This window comes from Podarcis melisellensis (genome assembly GCF_964234715.1).
Source record: "Podarcis melisellensis genome assembly, chromosome: 3".
NCBI lineage: Eukaryota > Metazoa > Chordata > Lepidosauria > Squamata > Lacertidae > Podarcis > Podarcis melisellensis.
In genome coordinates, this window is record NC_138530.1 from 50,069,883 (window position 1) to 50,093,580 (window position 23,698).

Consider the following 23,698-nt stretch of genomic DNA (forward strand, 5'->3'; position numbering starts at 1 on the left):
CCAGAGGGCGGGAATGACAGTTGGGAGTCCGTTAGCGCCGTTGGTGTCGACCCGCTCTCTCGCGAGGGCCGCGCCACCAGCACCTCCACGCACAGCACGCCTCTCCCGGCGTCGGGCGGGCATACGCCGACGCACTTCTGAGGCGCTCCCCTCCATCCCATAAAGCCTCCGTCCCGCTCCCCGCCAGCTCCTCACCTTGATTTTATTCAGCACCCCGCTCGTCTCCAGCGTCTGCACGAGGAGATCCCTCAGCTCCGTGTCTTCCTCCGTCGCCGTCGCCATCTTGCTTCTCCCTGACAACCGCCTAAACTGAGCTAGTGACGAGACGAGCCCCCGCAGATTCGTCGCTCTGGGCCAAAGGGGGATATTTGCCGGGAAAGAGGCGGAGCGCAGTGGGCCAATGACTTCCTGACCGCAGTCGCCGCCCACTTCGGAGGAGGCTGCCCAGCGAGCCGCGCTTCCGCGCGCGTCGAATGTGCGGGTACAAACCGGCTGCTTACGATCCGGCTCCGCGATTGGCTGGGGAGCGCAAGAGGCGGGAGGTTTAGAAGGAGGCGATGTTTCGCTAGATGGGGCTCTGCGGTTTTTGCTGCCGCTGAACGAGGCTCCCGGCGCAATCCTAACCGTGCCTACTCAGAAGTAAGTCCTGTTGAATTCAATGGGGCTTACTCCCAGGTAGGTAAATGGAGGTTAGGATTGCAGGCTCAGGCTCAATCCTGAATGGAAATACATAGAGCGGGGTTTTGTTGGTACTTTTTTCCCCCTCCGGCTGGCGTGCAAAATGGTAGAATATGCACTGCACTTTCATAAGGCATAGATATGATAGAGTTCATTTGCCACACGGCTCTTTGCGTACTATTGTCCAATGAAGGTTCATTATCGCAGAATATAACTAGAGGAGAAAGGGCCTGCATAAACAGAACTGCAAAAATACCAAACTCCAAAACAACGAATACCTGCAATCCAATTCAATGTACATGGATTTGGAAGAAAGTATTTTGAACCACTAGGCACTATTTTTTGTTAAATGACTGGTATCCTTAAATGTACTGTAATTCATGAAGCATTTACTTATGCTCCAATTCTAAAACTACTTAAACTCAAGCTCTATTGGTTGTACCCAATGTTATGACTCCTCATAGTATACGACTAAAGTCTGCATTCACACTTCCGTTTACTATGCACTTGTGTGTGCAGTGCTGGGTGTTTAATCTGTTCTTACATGTTGTCTAAAACACTTTGTTGTGAAATATTACTTACTGTTTGATGTACAGTACTGTGCTGTTGTTCAATCCATCTTTACACCAATGAAACCTTTAAGGTAATTCATCTCCAGCTAAGTTGTGAACACGTTTGCATGCGTAAATACATCCCTGCCTATCAGTGTCCACTGGTGTGTACACAAACAGAAATGAATCTGACACTTAAACTGTTGATGTCAACAGCTAGGGGCAAAGCGATGTGATGGGGGAGCAACATTGTCTCTAAGATGGAATTGTGAACACACCCGTAAGTTCTAGTTAGGTGTCTTAAGGGCTGTGTCCTGAAAATATGTATGTGATAACTGTAATAGGATCAAGAGCTGAAGGTATCTTCAGAAATTATTTAGGCTGCACCTGTCTATGAACACTTTATCTGTGAGTAACATGCACAGGATTGGGCTGCTTTGCTGGTTCCTGCATGCACCTATTGTACTAATTATGGTTTAATCAGATAACAGTCCAAATAAGGAAGGGTGGAATTGTAAAATGGTAGATGCTAACAAAATTGGAAAGGGCTAGAAATGTTTATTTTATGCCACAATCTTATGCCTGTTTACTAAGAAGCTAGACTCACTATGTTCAGTGAGATTTACTCCCAGGTAAGTGTGCATATGATTGCAGATTTAAGAATTCATTAGAGCAAGGAAACATCCAATGTAACTATGATGCGGGGTGGGGTGGGGGAATCTCACTCAGAGTGGATGTTACTGGTCAGCTCAAAACACTTTAGTGATACCTGGGTGTAAGTAACATCAGAATCAGCTTACCTTTTAAAAATCCTTCACCCCTTTTAAATTTTGTTCTGCTGAAAGCAACAAGAAGGGTACACAATCACCTTGGGGATTTTAACCTATGCTGAGCAATACTTCTAGGGCCAGTTTTTGCTGGAATTCTAAACCAGTCTGCTGTAAACCGAGATGTAATGTACAGTACTGTTTTGAGTGTTTATCATTGCACAGTGGCCCTGCCTTACAGAGATGAAATAAATAAGCCCCCAAACTAATGCCGCTGCCAAGCTTGTAGAAATGTACATTGTACTTAGTGTGAAAAGCTACCCTAATATTCAATGTGATTCCTTTTTTCACATGAAAATTGCATGATTTTTAGTGTTTGTTGTTTCTAGAATTATGCTGCAGGTGGCACCAAAAATCTGTTCAGTACTTTAAAACTGCTGACTTCTGAAGCCAAAGACAAGTATGCAATTCTATGCTTACAGAATTAAGTTCTTAACCTGAGGTACCACTGTACTTGTTTAGGAATAACCACTACTGAATTTCATAAGACTTGTAAATAAGCACACCATGTGAGTCTTTAGCTTATGGGTCTGTTTGTTTGTGCTTGGTAATTTGTAGTTTCACTATTATTATTATTATTTAAATTTGTGCACTGCTCTTCATCTGAAGATCTCAGGGCAGTTCACAGCATAAAAATACAAGCGAAAAAGACAAAATACATAATAAAAAACAAAACAAAAATGTTTAGGTTTGGCATGTGTAAGCTTTCTGCTTTTACAGAAACCGAAGCAACCAAAGCCTTCAAACTCCAGTAACCTTTTGTAAAACTAGGAAGTTGTAAGAAAGAAAGAAAGAAAGAAAGAAAGAAAGAAAGAAAGAGAGAGAGAGAGAGAGAGAGAGAGAGAGAGAGAGAGAGAAAGATCCTAAACAGAGCCACTCTTTTTTCTAAAGGGGGTGGGGGTGGGTGGAGACCCTGAGATCTGAAAAGCCATCTGAGTAGTTGTAGCAAACAGCAACAGAAAAAGAAAAATCATTTTTATTATATGCAGGAGACAAGTGGAGGCATAGCAGTCCGCTCGCTGCACTTACGCAATGCCTCTTTTCCGTTGACTAGGCACGAACGACCCGCAAGGGGCTCAGCGAGAGGCTGTGTGTGGGCGGGATTTAGTCGCCCAGCGGAAGTGCTGGTTCCTGTAGGGAAGTGAAAGCTGATGCCGCCCTTGCACCAGCTTTCTAGTTCAGCTCCTGCAAAGCAGGTACAAAAACAACCGGTTAAACTTGTGAGTTGATTTTTTTTATAAATCGTAATCTCTTGAAAGATTGTAACTTGGAAGTTAAGTCTCCCTGGTGCGTTTTGTTTTGTTTGTTTTCGAGTTCTAAGCAAATATGCAGCTCAGAGCGGCAGCTGTAGAGCCGGGTATATGTTGATTCGAAGTAAGTCACACTGTGTTTAATAGGACTTACGGTACTTCCAATGACTAGTGGAACTTCGTACCTACACGATTTGGTATCTAGTCCTATGTACAAGTACGCCGCAGCGAACATAGCGGGATTTTCTCGTAGCCATAAAGAAGACGCTGAGCGAGAGGCGGCAGTTGGAGGCTGTGGTTTCTTAGGGCTTTTCTCCTCGAAATCATTCCGGGCGTAGGGCGTTTGAACCCTGTGGGCGGTTGGGAGATTGTAGCATGTAACTCGGCAAGGATGACTTCGAACAAAGGGGGTTAGGGAGCAGCTGTATGTGTTTATTTGGCACTTCAGTTATGCGAGGCTGCCTTGGGTCGGAGCTGTTCTGTAGCAAAGTGTATTGGCAATATGCTGCGCATGTCAAAAGGGAAAGAGGTTTTGAATTATTTTATAGTGAATTGCATGGTGGAAATTCTAGGTAGAAGTAAAGTTTGGAGGAATTGTTTTTAGATTTGTGGCCTCTTTGTTCTCAAAAGATTTCACAATATGCATTTTCCAAAGTTGCTTTTTTAATTGATTACAAGCACCTAGTTTCAATGCTTGGTTTGACAGTTTTCTGGCTTCCAGTATTTGTATTGATATACTACTACCTTTCTTCTCTAAGGCAAGATATTGTCCCTAGGCATCCCACGCAGCCTCTTGTCTAACCACCGAGTGGTCTTAGTCTGGATTAGTTTCAGATTACTGAAATGTCCACATTACTGTATCATGTGGCTTGATGCCACACTCATCCTTCCTATCCTATGACAGGTATTTCCTGTACTCTTTAATGAGGGTGATGCGAGTGGATCTTCCCTGCAGTTGTGTTAAGCTTTGAAGGGCTCAAAAATAATGGGAAAGAGTCCTTCTCTACAGTAGGTAGCCAAGGTGCTCAGAATCTTTTGGCTGTGCAGAGCCACAATGAGCCCTAGACTTTTCCTTTAGTTCTGTTGGGGAAGGTTGGGACAGGCTGTTCTCCCAGTGTGGTGTAGTGGTTAAGAGTGATAATCTCAATTCGTAATCTGGTGAACCGGGTTTGCTTCCCCGCTCCTCCACTTGCAGCTGCTGGGTGACCTTGGGCCAGTTACACTTCTTTGAAGTCTCTCAGCCCCACACACCTCACAGAGTGTTTGTTGTGGGGGAGGAAGGGAAAGGAGAATGTTAGCAGCTTTGAGACTCCTTCCGGTAGTGATAAAATGGGATATCAAATCCAAACTCTTCTTCTTCTTGCATTGGGCAGCCAAAATGCTCAAATGGCTCAGTGGGCCATCATGAAAAAAAGCCTTTTCTCAAAAAGTTGGAGTTGGAGAGCAGAACAGGGCCTCACAAGGTCAGGAGCTGAGGCTGCTTACTTGAGGATGAATCCCATTGTACACAACAGAATTCATTTCTGAATAAATATCTTCTGTATGATATAGTTGAGATTCCTGCATTGCAGGGGGTTGGACTAGATGAACCGTGGGTACATTCCACCTTTACAGTTCTATGATTCTCTGCATTTGCTTCCACTGAAGATGAGGAGCAGAGTCTTGTCAGTGACAGTTCTTGGCTTGTCTGGCAAGGCCAGCCAACATTTGTGTCCCCCTGATCAGCCTGTAGACCTGTTCCTGTGACTAGAGTCTTGTGCTGTTTATAGCTGCGGAAGTGGTGCTTCTTTGTCTTGAGGCTAGTGCCAGCCATCTGTCATTCCCTCCTCTTGTCCCCTTCTCAACAGTTAGCTAGCATTTTGTGGCCACTAAGTATGCTCAGACCTCATTGACCTGTTTGGGAGGTGTTTATTGTTTATCCCACACTTTTAGACAACTACTGTATCCCCAAACAAACAGCTTGCATCAATAAGGAAAAAAAGAGAAGTCACTGTCATTATGCTTATGAAGAGACACACAGAAAGAAAGAAAATTGGTGGGGATAAGTAGAGAAGGAAGTTCGCTTATTTAAGACTAGAACAAAATGGTGAGCTAAAAGAAGGCATTTGTACTGAATGAGGACCAGATAAATCTTCCCTTGCTCTTGTTCTTTCTTGAATAGCAGTTAGTCTCCTGCCACCCATTTTTTGGCTGATAAATGGAACAAAATGTCCTCCTCCTTGCTTCTTCAGCCCCAAGATAGCTAACAGCTGAAACCAAGGGTTGTTTCCTGAAGGAGAGGAAATCAAACTTCCCTCAGCTGCTCATTTTCTGGTCGATGAAGGGGGCCAGGTTTGTCTCCCCCTTTCCATGAGCAGCCTTATATGGACTTTGGTCCCCTAGACATTGGCTGGTGTATGCTGCTTTCAGTGTGTGCTGCTTTCAGCACTGTAGTCTCAGGGTAAATGTCTATAGTCTCAGGGTAAAATGTCTATAGTGTAGTCCCCAGGTTAAGATGATAATTTTTAAGAGACGATGTTTTTAACGCAAATAATAGAGCATTGCTGAATGTTTTAGAAACAGCAGAATGCGGGGGACCCTTCTAATTCTAGGGTAGTCAAGCTGGTAGGGAACTAAGATGAGAAATAAATGAAGTTCAAGGAAAAGCACAAGAAGTGAGTGGTAGTGAAGAGGAATCAGAGTTCTGCTTTATGCATATATATTTTATTGTGTTTGAAGATGATTCTGTTTTGACTTGATCTGACTGGAGTTGGTTATGTGCCGGGTAAGCTGCTGCATGAACAGAACAGAATCAGCTTAAATACAAATACTCCCCTTTAATTGACTTATGGAGAAAGTTTTGGCTTTTTGTGATCCGTTGCCTACTTTTTAACGCCATTTAATTCTCAGGGGTTTTATTTGAAGACATTTAAAAAGAAGTTTTTAGTAGTGCTCAGATAGGTTCGCATGCACTTAATGGCTTTAGCAAAGCCAGAAAATATAGAAGGCCCAAACCGCTTGGTTTGTTTATAAGGCTCACTCTGTTCTCGAGCCCAGTTATATGCAGTCTCATCAAGTCCTGTTTTTTCTCCCTTCTCATGAACGCAGTCATTTTGCCAAGTTCCTGCAGGTTCCTTCACCTTTCATATTTATCCATTGCCAGCTCCTCACCACCACCACCTTATCTGGTCTCAGATTTATGCACACCTTTCTCACTGCAAAGGGAATGGGGAACAGAGATCTGCGATGCTCCTTGGGATCCATCTGCATGTGGATATTTTACCTACAGTAACATTGGAATAAGCCCCCGTATAATCATGTTAAGATCCATGTTACTTCAACAGAGAGAAAAAGAAATCTCGCAGGAAACATTAGGAAGCCTAGCAAGGAAGAATGACATCCAATAAGATACTTGCATTACCACTGGAAACACTGAAACAGTTCTTAAAGGTTCTTAATAGTAATGTCACCTGTTTGTGGAATTAGTTTTCCTTATAAATAGTGTGTCTCTGCTGAGTGCTGTGTTCATATCTCAGTCTGCTGTCCAAACAGCCAGTGTTTATGGAGAAAAGCAAAGTGACTCTTAGAGGAATATATTCCTTTTTAAATGTGTTGTGTTCAGTTAATCAGGATAAATGTGTTTTAAAGCTGTGATTGAGAATCTGTATCCCTCCAGATGTTGCTGCACTACAAATCCCATCATCATTAACCATGCTGACTGGGGCAGATGGGAGCTGGAGTCAACAAAAGCTGGAGGGTCAAAAGTTTGATTTCTCATTCACTTCTAACAGTTGCCTGATTGAGGTCTTGTGTTTACATATTTTCTTTTCTATCATAGAGTCACCAAAAAGGAGCATGAATCCTATTACTCCATACTGTTTGTTTGTTGGGTGCTTTTGGCTTGCTATCTTTGGTGGGACTGCTACGCATGAGTTGGAGGAATCGTAAGTATTGGAACATCTTGTACAGTGAAGAAAGGCAGTTTTAATGACCTCTGTGCTCTGTGTCCTATTTCAGCCAAATACTATTGCAGGTGTGGATAACCTCTTTTCAGCCAGAGGCAAAAGTGGACGGAGCAATGAAGATACACTTTATATTTTCTACACACCTCTGGTTTTAGAATCAGCATTGCATGAAAAGAAATCCAGAAAGTGGTCTACAAACTGACCTACCAAGTCTGGGGGTGGAGGGGATGTATGTCCGTCTCGCTATAAATTATTCCAGTTAGGTGTGCCCCACATTTTACTTTTAGAGTGTGTCTTTGTTAAACAGTAGTTCTCTAAGTGAGCTAACTAATCTCAAAAAACAAAGTGTTTCCCATCATATTGTATTACTCTTAATTTAATTATTTTTAATAACCATAGCAGTCATTTTCTTCTAGTTAATTTCACTTTTTCTTGCCTATGTTTATTTGCTATCCATCACATAAGATGAACTATCTCAGGTTTTTCTCAAAACAAATGTGGTAAATGAATGCTTTGAACCACGGTTCACCAAATCTTTTGAAGCATACAATGGAGAACTGTGTTTGCAATAAACCAAAAACTGCAAGCAAAGTCCAAGGTTTGTTCTGAAGCTTCTACAGCAACTGTTCAAACTGCTGAAGAAACACGTTTTTCATTTTAAAATGAAGCTTCAACAGTTTGAACAGTTGCTGTAGAAGCTTCAGAACAAACCTTGGACTTTGCTTGCAGTTTTTGGTTTATTTTTATCACAGCCTTAACATTCTTGTTGTAGTAAAGGACCATAGAAAATGGCTCAAGTTATCTTATACTAAGCAGTAGAAAATCCCATTATAGTATTAGGTTGCTGTGTACATAGCTGGTAAAGGTAAAGTTAAAGGACCCCTAACAGTTAAGTTCAGTCACAGACAACTCTGAGGTTGCGGCGCTCATCTCGCTTTACAGGCCGAGGGAGCCAGTGTTTGTGTGCAGACAGTTTTTCCGAGTCATGTGGCCAGCATGACTTAAGCCGCTTCTGGCGAAACCAGAGCAGTGCACGGAAATGCCATTTACCTTCCCGTCGGAGCGGTACCTATTTATTTACTTTCACTTTTTGGCATGCTTTCAAACTGCTAGGTTTGCAGGAGCTAGCTGGGACCGAGCAACAGGAGCTCACCCTGTCATGGGGGTTTGACTCGCCAACCTTCTGATCGGCAAGCCTAAGAGGCTCAGTGGTTTAGACCACAGCGCCACCCACGTCCTACAAAGCTGGTAGAACAGCACATTTTAACAGCTGTAAAAATTAATACTAAAGATCCAAAAAAAGGTTCCCGAAAATTTTTATTGTTACTTGCTGCCTTTCTGTTCTTCAAATATCTTAAAAATATATATTTTTATGTTTCAGTGATGAGCATCCTCATAAGTGGGAAATGTTGTACCTTGTGCATCAGTGGCCAGTGACAGTATGTAAGGTGAGTTATTAATAAAAGGTAAAGGTACCCCTGACCGTTAGGTTCAGCCACGGCACCCGTGTTATTAACACACTGTTGTTAATAAAGGTGTGCATTTATTCAAATGTATACTTAGCCCTATCATAAAAGCTAGTGGTAGATAACCAATTTTACAGCAGCATAGAAATTTAATAAATGTAATTTAATAAATAATAATAATATTAATGTTCCTGTTCTTTTAACAGCTACGGCAATTGGCAGGTTTAGCTAAGTTTGAATATTGGAACTATTTAGCTTAAAACTGTGTGTGTTTTTGTTTTAGCATAAAAACTGGCTTTCCCTGATAAATTGGTTGACTTGTTTTCTGCAGATGAATGAACATGATTGCAAAGAAGATCCACTATTGTACTGGACAATCCATGGACTCTGGTAAGGTTTTAACTTTGAAAATAATGCTACATTATATGACATTTAATTAAGAGTTTGGCCTAGATGACCTATATACAGTGGTACCTCGGGTTAAGTACTTAATTCGTTCCGGAGGTCCATTCTTAACCTGAAACTGTTCTTAACCTGAAGCACCACTTTAGCTAATGGGGCCTCCCGCTGCCACCACACCGCCGCTGCACGATTTCTGTTCTCATACTGAAGCAAAGTTCTTAACCTGAGGTACTATTTCTGGGTTAACCTGAGGTACTACTATAATTCCTTTTGGTCAAAGCCTGTGTATCTAAAGGTATATTATTGAAACCCCACAAAAAAAAAGAAACTCATTGGAATGTGATGCATAAGATCCAATGAATGGTGGTGGCCTTGAATTTGGATTCTCCAGGGATTGGATGCTTAGCTGCAAGGCCACTGAATGCTCAACCACAAACCTTGGTGGTTTTAGTGCCAGGCTGGGGAACCTTTGGCCCTCCAGACATTGCTGGACACCAACTCCAATAAGCTCTAGTCTGCACAGCCAATGGTTAGGGATGATGGGAGTTGTTGCACAACAGCATCTGAAGGGCCACAGATGCCCCACCTCTGTTTTAGTGGCATCTAACCCTTACTATTTTACACCTACTTTATGCATGTCAAACTATTAAGTACAGCAATGGCCACTTACACTACATCTGTTTACAAGCTGGTAGTGTCTTACATTTGACAAGACTATTACAGTAATAGTATACCATCTCTGTTCATTTGGAATAAATAACCACCCTATCTTAAAATATTCAAGAAAGGCAACAACTTTAAATGCATAATCACAATATTTTTAAAATATCTTCATTCCTGTTTCCATTGCCCTCCACCTCTATGAGAAAATGCAAGTACAGATCAGCACCTTGTGGTTGAAATTGATGCATTTCTGCATATTTCATTATCACTGAAGTTTGTCCTATTTTTAACAAAGAAAAAATCATTTGTTTAGGAGATAGATAGATAGATAGATAGATAGATAGATAGATGCTTGATAGACAGGTCAAGTTCTACTGGTACATGCTATTGGATCTCAAAGCAGTTTGAAACTGCTAGGTAAGCTTTGGTGTAGCTTATTTGTTTTTATAGTGATATACTGTGAAAGCTTTGTCTTAGGCATAATATTGTAGAAAAGGGATTCATTTTTCCCAAATGTAATTTCAAATTGAAATATTATGTAGACCAGTTTCATCCACCACCACAGTTTAGGGGCATTTAAATTTTGTTCTGTTTATTCTCTCTTAGGCCTGATAAAGCAGAAGACTGTAATAGAACTTGGCACTTTAACTTATCTGAACTTCAGGTATAAATTATATGAAAATGTAGATTCTTAGTATGGTTTTGTTTTTTGCTGTTGCCTCATCCAGATTTTTCATAGCCTGTCAGTTGCTATTAGAGGTAGATATGCTATTTTATTCTAAAGCTCTTTCTGTACCATCCCACTCTAAGGGTTTGTGGTAGATCACAAGACATTTTATTTTATTTTATTTATTTTATTTTATAGATAAAGTGTTTGTTTTTTCATTTATTGTTGTTGTTGTTGTTGTTTGTTTTTTCTATTTTCAAAAACAGGAACAGAGAGCACACTTAACACCCTCCCTCTTCCTCCCTTCCCCCTGCCCCACTTACAGCTTCATACCAAATACAGCATTTATAAATTAAATTAAGAGTAGATATGTGACATTCTACAAAAATAGAAGATTCAACATTGTTGCTCTGTGCCATGCGTGGAAGAAGCTTATGCATGAGATGACCACACAAGGTTTTTGTTTTGTTTTTTAATGCAACTGTAGCTGAAGAGATCTGATAGTCCCCTGAGCCCCATCTAAAAAACTTGCTGAGTAGTCCATAGCTTTTAATACTGGCATAGTCCTATGGCAGCCAGGAGCTGAAATACTGGGTTTGCTCTTTATGATTTACAGTCTGCAGGCATAAGTGTACATGGAGATGCTGCCATACCTGTGTTTGCTCTACAGTCTTTACAGCCAGGGATAGGGTCAGGTTCTCAGTGTAGCTGCATGCTTTATTTGGAGCTCAGTGCTGCTTTTTAGCTTATGAGAGCCTTTACTTACATTACTTACTTACTTATTTACTTACTTATAGGATCTCATGGGTGACATGAAGAAATATTGGCCAGATGTGCTTCATCCAAACCATACTTTTTTCTGGTGAGTTGTGCCACTTTAAAACATTTTGGTAGTGTTACAAAATTATTCATTTTCAGTTCTTTTTTCCAGAGTGGATAGACTCTAGACATCCATAGGAACTAGGTGAAAGTGAAATCTAGCACAGAACTTCTAGAAATTATTATGCCTTTGCTTTATTTCCCTTTTCACCCACACAAATCTCTGCATTAGATCCAGTGTTTCTCTGCTGACAGCAGCAGCATCTGAAAAAGTGGACCATTGCCACCCATTTCCCCTCACCCCTTGCTCCACCCCCCATGCTGTGCTTGGGTGTTTCCTAACTGCCAGATGGGCCTCTGCAGGAGGATGAAAGAACTGACAAAAATGCCCCCCTTTCTGTCAGTGGGACTGCACTGGATCAGAAACTTTGGGTAGACAGATGGGAGTCCTTCTGTTGGCAGAAGGCAAAGTCTGGATCCAATCCTCTGTAGGTTTGTAGGATATATGGAATTTTATGTCAGAGGAATATATGTACCAGATCTCAGTGCTATTTATTTATTTTAGACCACCTTTCAGGAATAAAATTCCTCCCAAAGCAGGTCACAAGAAAAACAACAATAACATACAATAGATAACATTTTAAAACAAATCAATAAAACAATCCCATATTGTTAAAATTAGCAATTCAGTGTCAAATATACAACATAATAAAGTAATAAAGTCACCAAGGCCAGGCCACACAACTGAATCCTGAGCCACTGACATTCTCAGGCAGAATTTTAGATTTCTGCAACCTTATATTGTTTATTTTGGGGGCAGAGTTTATTTCTTTCTCGAAGTCTGATATAGCAGAAACAGCATTTATTCTTTAGAGCAGTCCATCAAGCATGGTTGAGGTATAATTCCCATTTCTTCCAACTGAAGGTGCTTTCTGCTCAGGTTGAAACTGGACTGAAATACAGGCCAAAACTAGCCATTATGGGGAGCATATTGCCGTCACAACCAATGTCTCCATGGAACTGTCTAGTAAAAATGATATGTGATATAATATCCCCGTGCTCAGTGTGTTCTTTGCCCTGTGCAAGCGGCAGCCAATAAAGTGGAGTGGGCCCAGGAGTAGTGCGCACAGTGATAGTGTGTCATGCCATATGTCTTACTTTATGAGATGTTGGTTAGAGCCAGCCACACATTACCCTTAATGGCAGTGTTGGGCCATAGTTGCAGCATCACACTCTTGATGGTTGCATGCACAATTCCATATTGGAGCCCAAAGCTATATAATGTGAACATAGTGCAAAAGTCCAAAAAGTGGAGAATAGAGAATGGAGCTTGCTGTAATGTGTGCTGCTTTTCTCTGTTCCCTAGCTGTCCCATTGATATGTCAGGAACTTACCCTAAATAAATAAATAGAATTTGTATGTTGAATGTGCAAAGTCCTATCTGTTTTCTATGGTGCTCCTCTTTCTCTAACCTCCCCTGTAACCTTGAAAGGAGGAAAAATCTGTACAAAGCTTTAGCGCTGACAACACACACTGAAAGAGAATATTGAACAATTAACCTTTGTCTTTTTCTGTGATGCAGTCAAGCTAGTGACATCGTGCTTCATATTTGACAAGTGGAAATCTGCTAGGAACAAGGACAAGATGGTTTTCTTGTCAACTGACAAATAAAAAAAAAACCCTAGTGTTTCTTACATGCAGAAGCTTTCAGCGTTTGTGGTTTCCATAGTTTCCAATTTCATATGAAGCAGAAGTAGAAACACTATGTCTTTGAACTGAAGCATTCTACTAGTTTATCTCTTTCTGAGTAGCAACAGGTTCCTTGCAAAATACAGAACCAAACACCTGAAGAACTCCATTAATACAGAAAAAGATTCAAGAGTATTCAAGCATACAAGTTTCTCTTCAATATGGGGAATAATTTGGAACCCAAAATCACAACGGGAAAATATCCAGCAGGCTTCCACTTATGCAGCAAGACTTCCCCTTCCTCTCCCCTTCTTGCATTGCCTCCCAATCGCCTTTGGAGGATCTCCCAACACCCAGGAGCTGATTTGGGTGGGGGCTGTAAGGGTTATATAAAAACTAAACTATAAATATAAGGGGGAAATAGGAGCAAGGTATAGGTAACACATTTCAGATATCTGTTTGGATCCAAAGTTAAATTAACACAAAGTTTTCATGAAAGGAAAGCTCCCCATTTCACGCTAATCACCCATCCCTATCAACACACGCTCTTTCTTCCCAAGCCCCCCAACACCATGACGTATAGTCTCAGAAATTGTAAATCTACAGAGTGTACATATATATACCAGCACTACTAGTTGAGGATATATGTTTGTGAAAATGTACATATTTTGCAACTATCCAGTATGAAGAACATCCCACATTCCTGAGAGGAAGATGCATGTTTGGGTGGGAAAGAGAAAAAGTTGCAGAAGGACAACCAGGGACAAATAAAACAGGATTGTTACTGCTTACATATCCTTTCTGTACTTCAAAAATGCAACTTTTTGTATCATTTTGTCCCAAACTGAAATGGGGATTTTTCTCTCCTGAAATGGCATCTGTTAGGACAGGCATGTCAAAGTTCTGTTTTGGGGGCCTAATCCGGCCCGCCCCTGTGGCAGTTTATTTCCTGGAGTAAAATCCTTTAAAAAACCTCAACTGTTTCAATCCTAGAAAAAGGTCAACAACTTTGGTTGGCCCTTTGGTTGGCTCCCACGGCCCTCTTTGAAAAAAGTGTGGACACCACTGTCTTAGGAAGTGCACCCATAGGAATCTGCAGGAATTTTTGTGGGGAGGGGGCAGAGTAAATACACCAAACAAATGAATAAAATATGCAGAACTAGATAACAGTTCTTCAGTGTCTGGGATGCTTCCCAATCTTCATGTTGTTAGGGCAGAGTACAAAATTAATAAATAATAAAAATAAAATAATCACACCTATGCTACTTGATTCCCCCCCCCCCCCAGGGCAGCAATCACTTCACCAGGGAAAACAAGCATAAAGAGTTTGAAAGCAAACCAAGAACTTTCTTCTCGAGAGTCTGGCAATGACTTGACTTTGTCTAATTGGCTAGATCCTAAATGTGAATCATTGCTCTGGCTTCATTCATCGGTGAAAAACACCAGTGGTGCCTGCAAGTTTTGTGGTTTCTCATACCACAAATGAGGATGGTGCCTGCAAGTTTTGCCTCATATATCAGGTTCTACAGTTGCTAGACAATTACTTTTTATAAAAACGAAAGCTGGGAATCTAGAGATTGTGGTTTAGTGGGGCGGGGTGGGGGGTGGGGAGAACAGCCTCTCTTGCCCTCTTGCTACATTGGGAGTATACTCATAGAAATGAACATTGTGATTGAGACTTCTGAAATGTTTAATGATATGAAGAATGAGAGTGCTTAAGGGGAAGAGTGCTTTGAGTTGGAAGTTCAACCAGCTACACATTTGAAATGTTCTTCTGAAATTTTAAGTATTTTTGCTATAGAATTTTTTTGTAGACCTCTGAATACATCCAAATCTAAAGATGTAACCCAACACTTTTGTTTTGTTTATGTAGGAAGCATGAATGGGAGAAACATGGGACTTGTGCTGCTATGCTGGAATCCCTTAATTCTGAAGAAAAGTACTTTAGTAAAGCTCTGGAACTCTATAAAAGAATTGATCTTAACAGGTGGGGAAATGGATTTCTTTGGAGACCTCTGCAGCATACAGGCATTCATCAGCAGCTATATTTGCTATAGATAGCACTCCACGAATGTTAGCAAGCCACTGCTTTCCAACAGCCAGGACTTTCCATTGATACAGTATATGTCTATATCACTTTAAATGTTAATTGTTTCTTTATGTGGGCCAGAACTTGAGTTGCCAGTAAAGTTCAGGGTTAAGGTAAAGGTAAAGGTACCCCTGCCCGTACGGGCCAGTCTTGACAGACTCTGGGGTTGTGCGCCCATCTCACTTAAGAGGCCAGGGGCCAGCGCTGTCCGGAGACACTTCCGGGTCACATGGCCAGTGTGACATCGCTGCTCTGGCGAGCCAGAGCTGCACACGGAAACGCCGTTTACCTTCCCGCTGGTAAGCGGTCCCTATTTATCTACTTGCACCCGGAGGTGCTTTCGAACTGCTAGGTTGGCAGGCGCTGGGACCGAGCAGCGGGAGCGCACCCCGCAGCAGGGATTCAAACCGCTGACCTTTCGATCAGCAAGTCCTAGGCGCTGAGGCTTTAACCCACAGCGCCACCTGTGTCCTGAAGTTCAGGGTTAGTAGAGAATATATTTTAAAAATCCTAAGAACTCCAGTTCATTCTTATTGAAAGCATCTGTTCTGTAGGTCGCTGGCAAACAAGTAGCTACGGAACACAATGCATTTAGATATTGGGGATCAATATTTTGAGGAATACCAACAGCTATCAAAAATAACAAAGAAGCTGGTGGGAAGATAAGGAGAAAATTAAGTGCATGGAAAAGTAAAGTATAGATAGAATCTAAAGTGCTCTGGACAAGTTTCATGTGGGTTGCTAGCCACACCTCTAGGGTCTCATCATCATCCTACCCAAACTGAGGCTAGGGTGTCTTACCTCAGTACAAAGTGAGAATATTGGCCGACTATAACACAGTTGTATGTAGTGAATTTTTCCTGTTCAGTGCTAGATGAAATATGTCTCTTTTTCAGTTATCTCTTGAAAGTTGGGATAACACCAGGCAGTACCAGCTACCAGGTATGAGGAGAAATTGTTTTGCATTGTTCTATGCCATTGTTTTGTTGTTGTTTTTTAATAGGTCTTTTGGTGTATTGTTTTAATTCTATTTGTGTTTGGTACCTTTTTAATTATTAGCGTTCTATGGTTTTAGCTTTCTCTATTTTATCTGTAAGATATCTAGAGCCCCTTTCTGGGGGAAAAGCAGAGTATAAATAAATACAGAGTAGTACCTTAGTACTCAAATGGCCTGGCTCCTGAACAAATCGGCTCCCAAGCATCGCAAACCCGGAAGTAAGTGTTCTGGTTTGCAAACCTTTTTCAGAAGCTGAACATCCAATGCAGCTTTTGCTTGAGTGCAGAAAGCTCCTGCAGCCAATTGGAAGCCACGCCTTGGTTTTCGGACGGTATTGGGAGTCAAATGGACTCCCAGAATGGATTACGTTCGAGAACCATGCTACCACTGTAATAATAGTCTTAGTAAACTGTTAAATGTTACTGTTGCATCGTAAAACAAAATTTAAATATAATTCTTTATATTTATTTTCCATAAAGTTTTTTGTGTAAATATTTGTTGAAGTGGTATTTTAACTCTTTCAACTCTTTCATGTTTAATCCCTAGCTGGCAGCCATCAGAGATGCTCTTATAGATGCTTATGGTGTAACACCAAAGATTCAGTGTCTTCCTGGAGAAGAGGTATCTGTTTATTAATCTTTGTCAACCTTTCTCTTTTAGAAAGATTGTTTTTATTATTTGATATCTTGGAGTGGGGATTGCCCCCAACTTTTGAAAATAAAGATGTCTTACAGAATTGTATCCATTATGTTAACCTTTCAGCCCACTCTATTCCTTGATGAAAATCTGTTAAACAATTTCTCAACATATGTTGGAGGGATGTCATCCACAAATTTTGTTAAGATCCACATTAATATTCACAGAACTTGAAACCTTCCGAATCTGAAATGATACATTTTAGTTTATGTTTACTTATCTTTTAGTCATCTTGATACTATAACTTTTTAGTCTAATAACAAAAAATTACATTATAAAATCAATATTATTTAATATGAAAAAATGTAGTATACCTTCATCTCATTAAATGCAGCAATTAGCACTTATCAAGATAAATTAGCATTTATCAAGATTGTGGCTTCATTGCACCCAAATGCCACACAACTGATTAACCATTAAAATTTCTCTTTAGTGTTGGCAATTTCTCTTTTTCTAGAAATGTCTATCATGGACTTTTAAAACAGAAGCTCCATTTTTGCTTTATTTTCCTACCAGGGTCATATACAGATAATCGGCCAGATGAAATTCTGTATCACCAAGGAGTTTACCCTGAGAAACTGTACAGAGCAAAAGGCTGATCCCTCTCCTGCCCCTGCGGATCATTTCTACCATACGGAAGATTTGGAAATATGCAATGATACACTGACATATTATCCTTCACATCTGCATGAATGAAGCAGGAAGAAAGTGAAAGTACTTTTTGAAATACCATTGAGATTTAACAAAGCATATTACATTATTTAGAGAGAAAGCCATCTTTTTATCCCACAAAGATACTTACTGTAATACTTCATTTGAAATTTTGAAATCCTACTTGCTTTGGAACATGTGCAAATGACAGTATTGGTACTAAAGCTATATAAATGGAGAAGATTCATTCTATGGAATAGCTATTCTTTCATTTGGGCAACTAAATTACCATTTTTATATTTTAAAAGGGGGCTTCATAAAGCTTAGCTTTTCTTTATTGAGGAGTTGTAACTACTTGAAAGTGTTTTCACTAAAGCAAAATTCTGAATTAGGATTTTATGGAACAGCTTTCACACTGAGAGCCAGTGTGGTATAGTGGTTAAGAGCAATAGACTCCTAATCTGGGGAACCAGGTTTGCGTCTCTGCTCCTCCACATGCAGCTGCTGGGTGACCTTGAGCTAGTCACACTTCCCTGAAGTCTCTCAGCCCCACTCACCTCACAAAGTGTTTGTTGTGGGGGAGGAAGGGACAGGAGATGGTTAGCCGCTTTGATACTCCTTCGGGTAGTGATAAAGCAGGATATCAAATCCAAACTCTTCTTCTCTTCTTCTTCTTTATGTTTCAGAAAAGGCATGAAACATTCCCCCCAGCCCCTCCCCCATTAAGCAGTTCTGCAGTTTGAAAATTGTTGGCAACAATGAAGGTGCATTACTGATTGCTTCCTTTCAGAGAAAGTGAATCTACATAGTTGGTAGCTGGTCGAATAGCAAGCTGCTTCTGGTCTCTATGGCAAAAGCAATAATGTATAGCTTACCTTACTCCAAAGCAATGCCATTGGCATCAGCAGAGTGCCTCTAGAACAAGTATGTTGAAGCTTGAAATTACCACAGGCAGTGACCATTTTAGATGTGTCTGATATGTGTGCAAGCACACATGCGTGCATCACGCTGAACCCAGAAGTGACCCAAAAACATCACCAAAAGGGGTGGGGCAGGGGCGGAACAAGGTGTTTTCGAGCTTTTCCAGTGATGTTTCAGATGTACACAATTTCACGTTAAGCGTGTGGTGCCTTGGAACACAACCCCCATGTAAATTGGGAGCTGCCTGTGTTCAAACAAACATGGCCAGTACTTTTTATAGAAATGTTGGCTTGGGCCTGCAGCAGTTTATCATCTCACATTCCATGTGTACTTTTTCCATCCCCGCCCCCCCCCCCAAAAAAGTCGCTGGGATTTCGTCTGTGGATCTTAATTTTTAGCATTGAAATGAGTTTAACAAGATTCAGGATCCATTTCTCTGTATCAGTGATTACATCCAGCACTTTCAAATGCATGGGGCAAAAGTTCATGCATAAGTTGGAGCCTGTCACTTCAAGCACTCTTCTGGGAAATGTCACTAAAAAAAAAATACTCGTGTTGAGAAATTATGTGTTACCTTGTCAGCTCTTCTTTTTTTCATATCATGGTATCCTGGACTGGTTCTGTGGGATGGTAATTGGGGGCACTGTGCTACAGTAATTTAGATAATAGCACTGGGAGAGTGCTTTTTAATCCTCTGGTGGTTACCTTATCAGGGCAGTATTTGGTCTCCAGTGCTATTTAATGACTATATGAAGCCACTGGGAATGGTCATTAGGCGTTTGGGAGCAAAGTGCTATTAGTACACTGATGACATTTCAGCTGTGTTTCTCCATAACTTCTGAATTGGGGCAGGCCATGCGGGTCCTAGGCCAGTGCCTGAACACAGTAGTAGAATGGATGAGGTGAGTGGGAGCTGAGCTTGAATCCTGAAAAGATGGAGGCACTGTGGGTGAATGGTTCCTGTGTCCAGGAAATTGGGCAATTTCCTTCCCTGTGTCAGGAGCTAAACTCTGTGGACAGAGTTGCACTCCCCCTGATAGCTCATATGCAGTCGGGTGTGTGGGGGGGATGTAATTCTGGATCTAGCTTTGCAAGTGCAGGCCCAAGTAGCCCCAGTGGCTAGAATCACCTTTTAGGAGCCATGCCTGGTGTGACATCTGCAACCGTTGAAAGAGGTTGACCACCATGGTTCAGGCAACACTGACTTCCGTATTGGATTAATGCTATGTATTCTGTGGAACATCCTTTGTGCTTGGCCTGGCAACTGCTGTTACTGCAGAATGCTACAGCATGGTTACTGGCAGGAGTGAGAGATCTCTGCTCAAAATTTGCTGTGCACTGGTTGCTGAGTTGTTACTGAGCCAATTTCAAAGTTTTACTATTGACTTGGGACTGTGGGGGTCCTGGTTTACTTGCAGGGTCGCCTTATCCATATGTACCCACTCTACCTCTTTGAATTGCAAACTGGCACTGCGACAATTGCCACATAATACTCATCCTACAATTGTAAGAAGTTTATCTTTTGGTGTGGCAGAACTTGCACTCTTTGAACTCCTTACCTGTTGACATCAGACAGGTGCCTTTGCTGTACTTGTTCTGGTGCCTGCTTAAAACATTTAGCCAAACCCCCCCCCAAAAAAAACCCCCACATACCTAGATGTTGATGTGCCTTAATCTTTTACTGTTAATTTCGATTATCTTTTTAAAGTTTTTAATTGCTTTTATTAATAATTCTAATATTTCTTGTAAACCACTGAGTTTTTATTATAATCAAGCAGTATATAATTTTTTTGATAGATTTTGTAAGCCAGTAATCAGTGCCTTAAATGAGACCTTTCACAGAAACATGGGTTCCTGATTTGTCTGATTAGTGACTAGTACCAATAAAACTACAATCTACAAATTACTTACTGTTTTTCTTCAATAAAATTGTTCAGTGCCATTTTTTCTCTTTAAGTTTATTAGCTTGTATGCCGTTAAATTAAAACAATTTGATGAACTATTGCAAGCTGTTCATTTGAAGGAGCTTGACCACCCTTTTGCAGATGGTCTTTTTCCTCTTATGAGCTTTAATACTGTTATAATAATAGTGACACATTCCCATAGACTGTTTCTTCTCTAAAGGTAGAGGATAACCTTGATAATTTATTAATTTATTTGTTTAAAAATATTTCTAAACTGCTGAATATTTTTAAAGAAACTTTAAGTGGTGTGCAAACAATGCAAATCAACATAAAAACCTAAAACATGATCTAGTCTTAGAGCAGGGAAAGTCTGTACCAAAAAAAAAGAAATAAAATACATTGTTACAGGACATCTGAAGCAAATAATTGATGTTATTCTCATAAATAAGTCAAGTGGACTTTAAGTAGGTGCGGAATCATTGTAAAACAGTGTCACCGACTCATAGGAATATATCGTCAATAGTATAGAAAACATCTGAGAGTGGCAAGTTTGTATTTCCTCACACACACACCCCAAAAAATAAGGTCACCCATAAGGGTGACCAGAACAAATTTTGTCACCAAATGGCTGAACCCAAGCTGAAATGGGTCAGCTTAATCCGTTTTCTCCAAGAGTGTCTGCAGCTGAAATACTGCTACCTTCTCAAGCATCTTGCTCAGAAAAGGCATTTGTGACTGAACTGGTTGTTAAGTATCTCATGCTCCAACAATGACTTTTTTTAGGAGCAGTCAAACTTCTGCTTTCCTCAGGGTGTCATGCACCATCTCATGTAAATATACATTACTACTGGTCTCACACTGGGTAGCTCAAATAAGGCATGCTGGGCAAGGATTGAGAAAGTATGCTTTGGCCTGAACCATGACAACAACCTCGTTCAAGTCCTCAAGCCTCATTAACTGAAGCTGATCTCACCAAATCATGCAGTATGTTGCAGCAGACATCTCAACTGGCTTTGTAATAACAGCAGCATTCAACTCAGCATGAAGAGCTAGCAATAGTTCCTCATTGAAGCGCCTGACAAACTTGTCACAGCAGACCCTCAACATTTCCAACACTCCATTCCCTAGGACAGATGTCAGCAGTCCTCTTGCCATGTGGCATAGTGTTTGTGGCCTTGATGGCCACACATCAGGTGTGACTTTACTCTTAACATGTGTCCAGTTGCCTAATACAATTTATGTTCTAGCTGCCATCCAACCTGCATTATGGCTTGAACCTCCCTGGTTTTAGGCTCGGGAGCATTCTGGCTTCATCACAAATCTCATGCCAATACAAATGAACATTAATTACATATTAATATAAAAAGCCAAAATCAGTTTTTAAAGCTCTGGACATTTAAAACACCTATATTTTCCTCTTCTAAGCAGAGCCGAAGCTAGGTGCATCCAGATTGTGCCCCCTAGCCACGGACAAATTAGCTGTTCTTTCTGCCTCCCCTCCATACCCACCCACCCACCCACCCATTCAATTCACCCTCTATTTAAAACCATTTCTTACGAGGCAATAATCAGTAGATTTATGGACATATATATTTTTCTGATTTTGCATCCCCCAATCGCCTGTGCCCCTGGCGGGGGCCACCTCACCACCCCCTAGTCACAGCCCTGCTTCTAAGGACCTCAGAGTCATACATATGTTATTGATGTCTGTTTTATAATCCTGTCGTGAGGAAGATTATGGTGAGAGATTAAACCCTGGGCTAGTCTGCTTAAATCTCTTACAGGTTCACAAATCAATAAGGGAATATTAGCTGTTCATTTTATGTGTGCCTATCACTGTAATAATAATCTGCTGTCACTCAGAAGACAAAATAATGACTAAGTCTTAACCTTGCAAGAGATATGGTAACCTGTTGTGGTTATTTGTTAGCAGAAAATTGCCTGCACTTAAATTGTCACTGTAGAAATTAGGTTTTGCTAGACTGTTAATAATCTTTAGCTCCCTTGCTGTTAAATGTCTGTCTTTTGGAGAGTGTTGAAATAGTACTTCTAATGCACTTCTGCAAAAATTCAATAAAATTCAATTTTTTAAGGAAATAATCATTTTCTTCTTCATTAAATGTTTAGGTGCATCGCTATTGAAATAAGGTGAGATATTACCATAATATGTGGTTTATGAAACTTCCTGATGGAAGAGTCTGTCTCTAAAATACAGTTTTAATCGAACTGAAGTACCATGAACAGCAATGATGGAAACATGTTAATAACTCTAGATATATTTAATATATGTATTTCTTCTCTGTTTTGAACTGTAAAACTCTTGTATAAGAAGCCTCCTAAATTAAATGCAGCCTGGTTTAGCTGCAAAGAACAGTTTGTTTCTGGAGTACTGAAAGACACACAAAGCTCTCAAGATGTTTTGGACAATACCATTATTCTGATTCTGGTACTCCACAAGCAGAAAATATGAGACAGCCAAACGCAGAGGTGCAGGATGAGTAAAGGTACGTATATAGTTAAGACTTCTTAGCTAGTGATGGGCAACCAGTGGCCATTGGACTACAACTCCCATCATCCCTGACCATTGGCTATGCTGGCTGAGGCTAATGGGAGCTGGAGTGCAACAACATCTGGAGGGCACCATGTTGGTGGCAGCTTCTGTAATTGTCCAGCTGCGTCAAGACAACAGAATAAGATGGTATAACATTTTCTTACTCCTGAGGAAGACTAGAATTAAAATTTGTTGGACATTTCACATGCTTTAAGAAAATGCCTTTAAGCGATATATTCAGGTTTTTATATAGAAACAAAATGGCAGAGAGAACTATCGCCAAAATATTGCTGCAAATCATTCCACAACTGGAGTGAGTTAAAGCAGTGTGCTATGTCAGGAAAAAGGAGATCACCTGCCTTTGGAGTGTGTATAATATTCTGTAAGCAGATACAGTCATACCTTGGGTTACAGATGCTTCAGGCTGCGTGTTTTCGGGTTACAGACGCGCCGAAACCCGGAAGTACCGGAATGGGTTACTCCTGGGTTTCAGCGCTCGCACATGCGTAGAACCACTAAATCACACTTTGTGCATGCACAGAAGCGCCAAATCGCAACCCGCGCAGACGCAGTGCTGCCGGTTGCGGACACTGTGGATTGCGAATGTGCCTCCCGTACGGATCATGTTTGCAACCCGAGCGTCCACTGTACAGTCAAACCTTGGTTCCTAAATGACTCTGTTTTGGAACGTTTTGGCTCCCAAATGCCAAAAATGTACATGCCCAGATGTAAATGCTCTGGTTTTTGAATATTTTTTGGAATGTCCAATGTGGCTTCTGCTTGAGTGCAGGAAGCTCTTGCAACCAGTTGGAAGCTGCGCCTCGGTTTTCAAACATTTTGGAACGGATTATGTTCGACAACCGAGGTTTGTACAACAGAAAGTAGTGGTACAAGAAAGTGGAAGTAAATATTGTTGCCATACTCCTAGCTGCT

General features: G+C 40.9%; 2 protein-coding genes across 7 annotated transcripts in view; one reads left to right on the plus strand and one right to left on the minus strand.

The window, feature by feature from the left end:
• CEP43 (centrosomal protein 43) overlaps positions 1-2,440 on the minus strand; it is a 32,818-nt gene extending 30,378 nt beyond the window's left edge. Inside the window, exons 1-2 of one of the 2 annotated variants that reach the window (XM_081905075.1) lie at positions 2,350-2,440; positions 196-481 (exon numbers count right to left, since the gene is read on the minus strand). In XM_081905075.1, coding sequence (XP_081761201.1) covers positions 196-481; positions 2,350-2,360 — 297 coding nt within the window. In that variant the 5' untranslated portion in view covers positions 2,361-2,440. The remainder of the gene's footprint in view (positions 1-195; positions 482-2,349) is intronic. The other variant, XM_081905076.1, reaches the window with a different exon arrangement.
• On the plus strand, positions 349-17,641 carry RNASET2 (ribonuclease T2). Of its 5 annotated transcripts, none has more exons than XM_081905079.1 (10): positions 349-481; positions 7,124-7,229; positions 8,632-8,698; positions 9,048-9,106; positions 10,388-10,445; positions 11,246-11,310; positions 14,830-14,943; positions 15,942-15,987; positions 16,589-16,663; positions 17,255-17,641. In XM_081905079.1, exons 2-10 carry the CDS (start codon positions 7,141-7,143, stop codon positions 17,432-17,434), a joined length of 753 nt encoding a protein of 250 aa, XP_081761205.1. In that variant the 5' UTR covers positions 349-481; positions 7,124-7,140; the 3' UTR covers positions 17,435-17,641. The 5 variants fall into 5 exon arrangements, with proteins under 5 accessions (XP_081761205.1, XP_081761207.1, XP_081761204.1 ...); XM_081905081.1 differs by lacking the exon at positions 349-481 and adding an exon at positions 2,370-2,456; XM_081905078.1 differs by lacking the exon at positions 349-481 and adding an exon at positions 3,127-3,276.
• The last annotated feature ends 6,057 nt before the right edge of the window (positions 17,642-23,698 follow it).

Bases quoted from the DNA above. Each gene is read 5' to 3' on its own strand.
- RNASET2 (XM_081905077.1), top strand. The intron at 11,311-14,829 runs GTGAGTTGTGCC...TTGTTTATGTAG, and splicing joins CCAAACCATACTTTTTTCTG to GAAGCATGAATGGGAGAAAC. The intron at 15,988-16,588 runs GTATGAGGAGAA...TTTAATCCCTAG, and splicing joins CAGGCAGTACCAGCTACCAG to CTGGCAGCCATCAGAGATGC.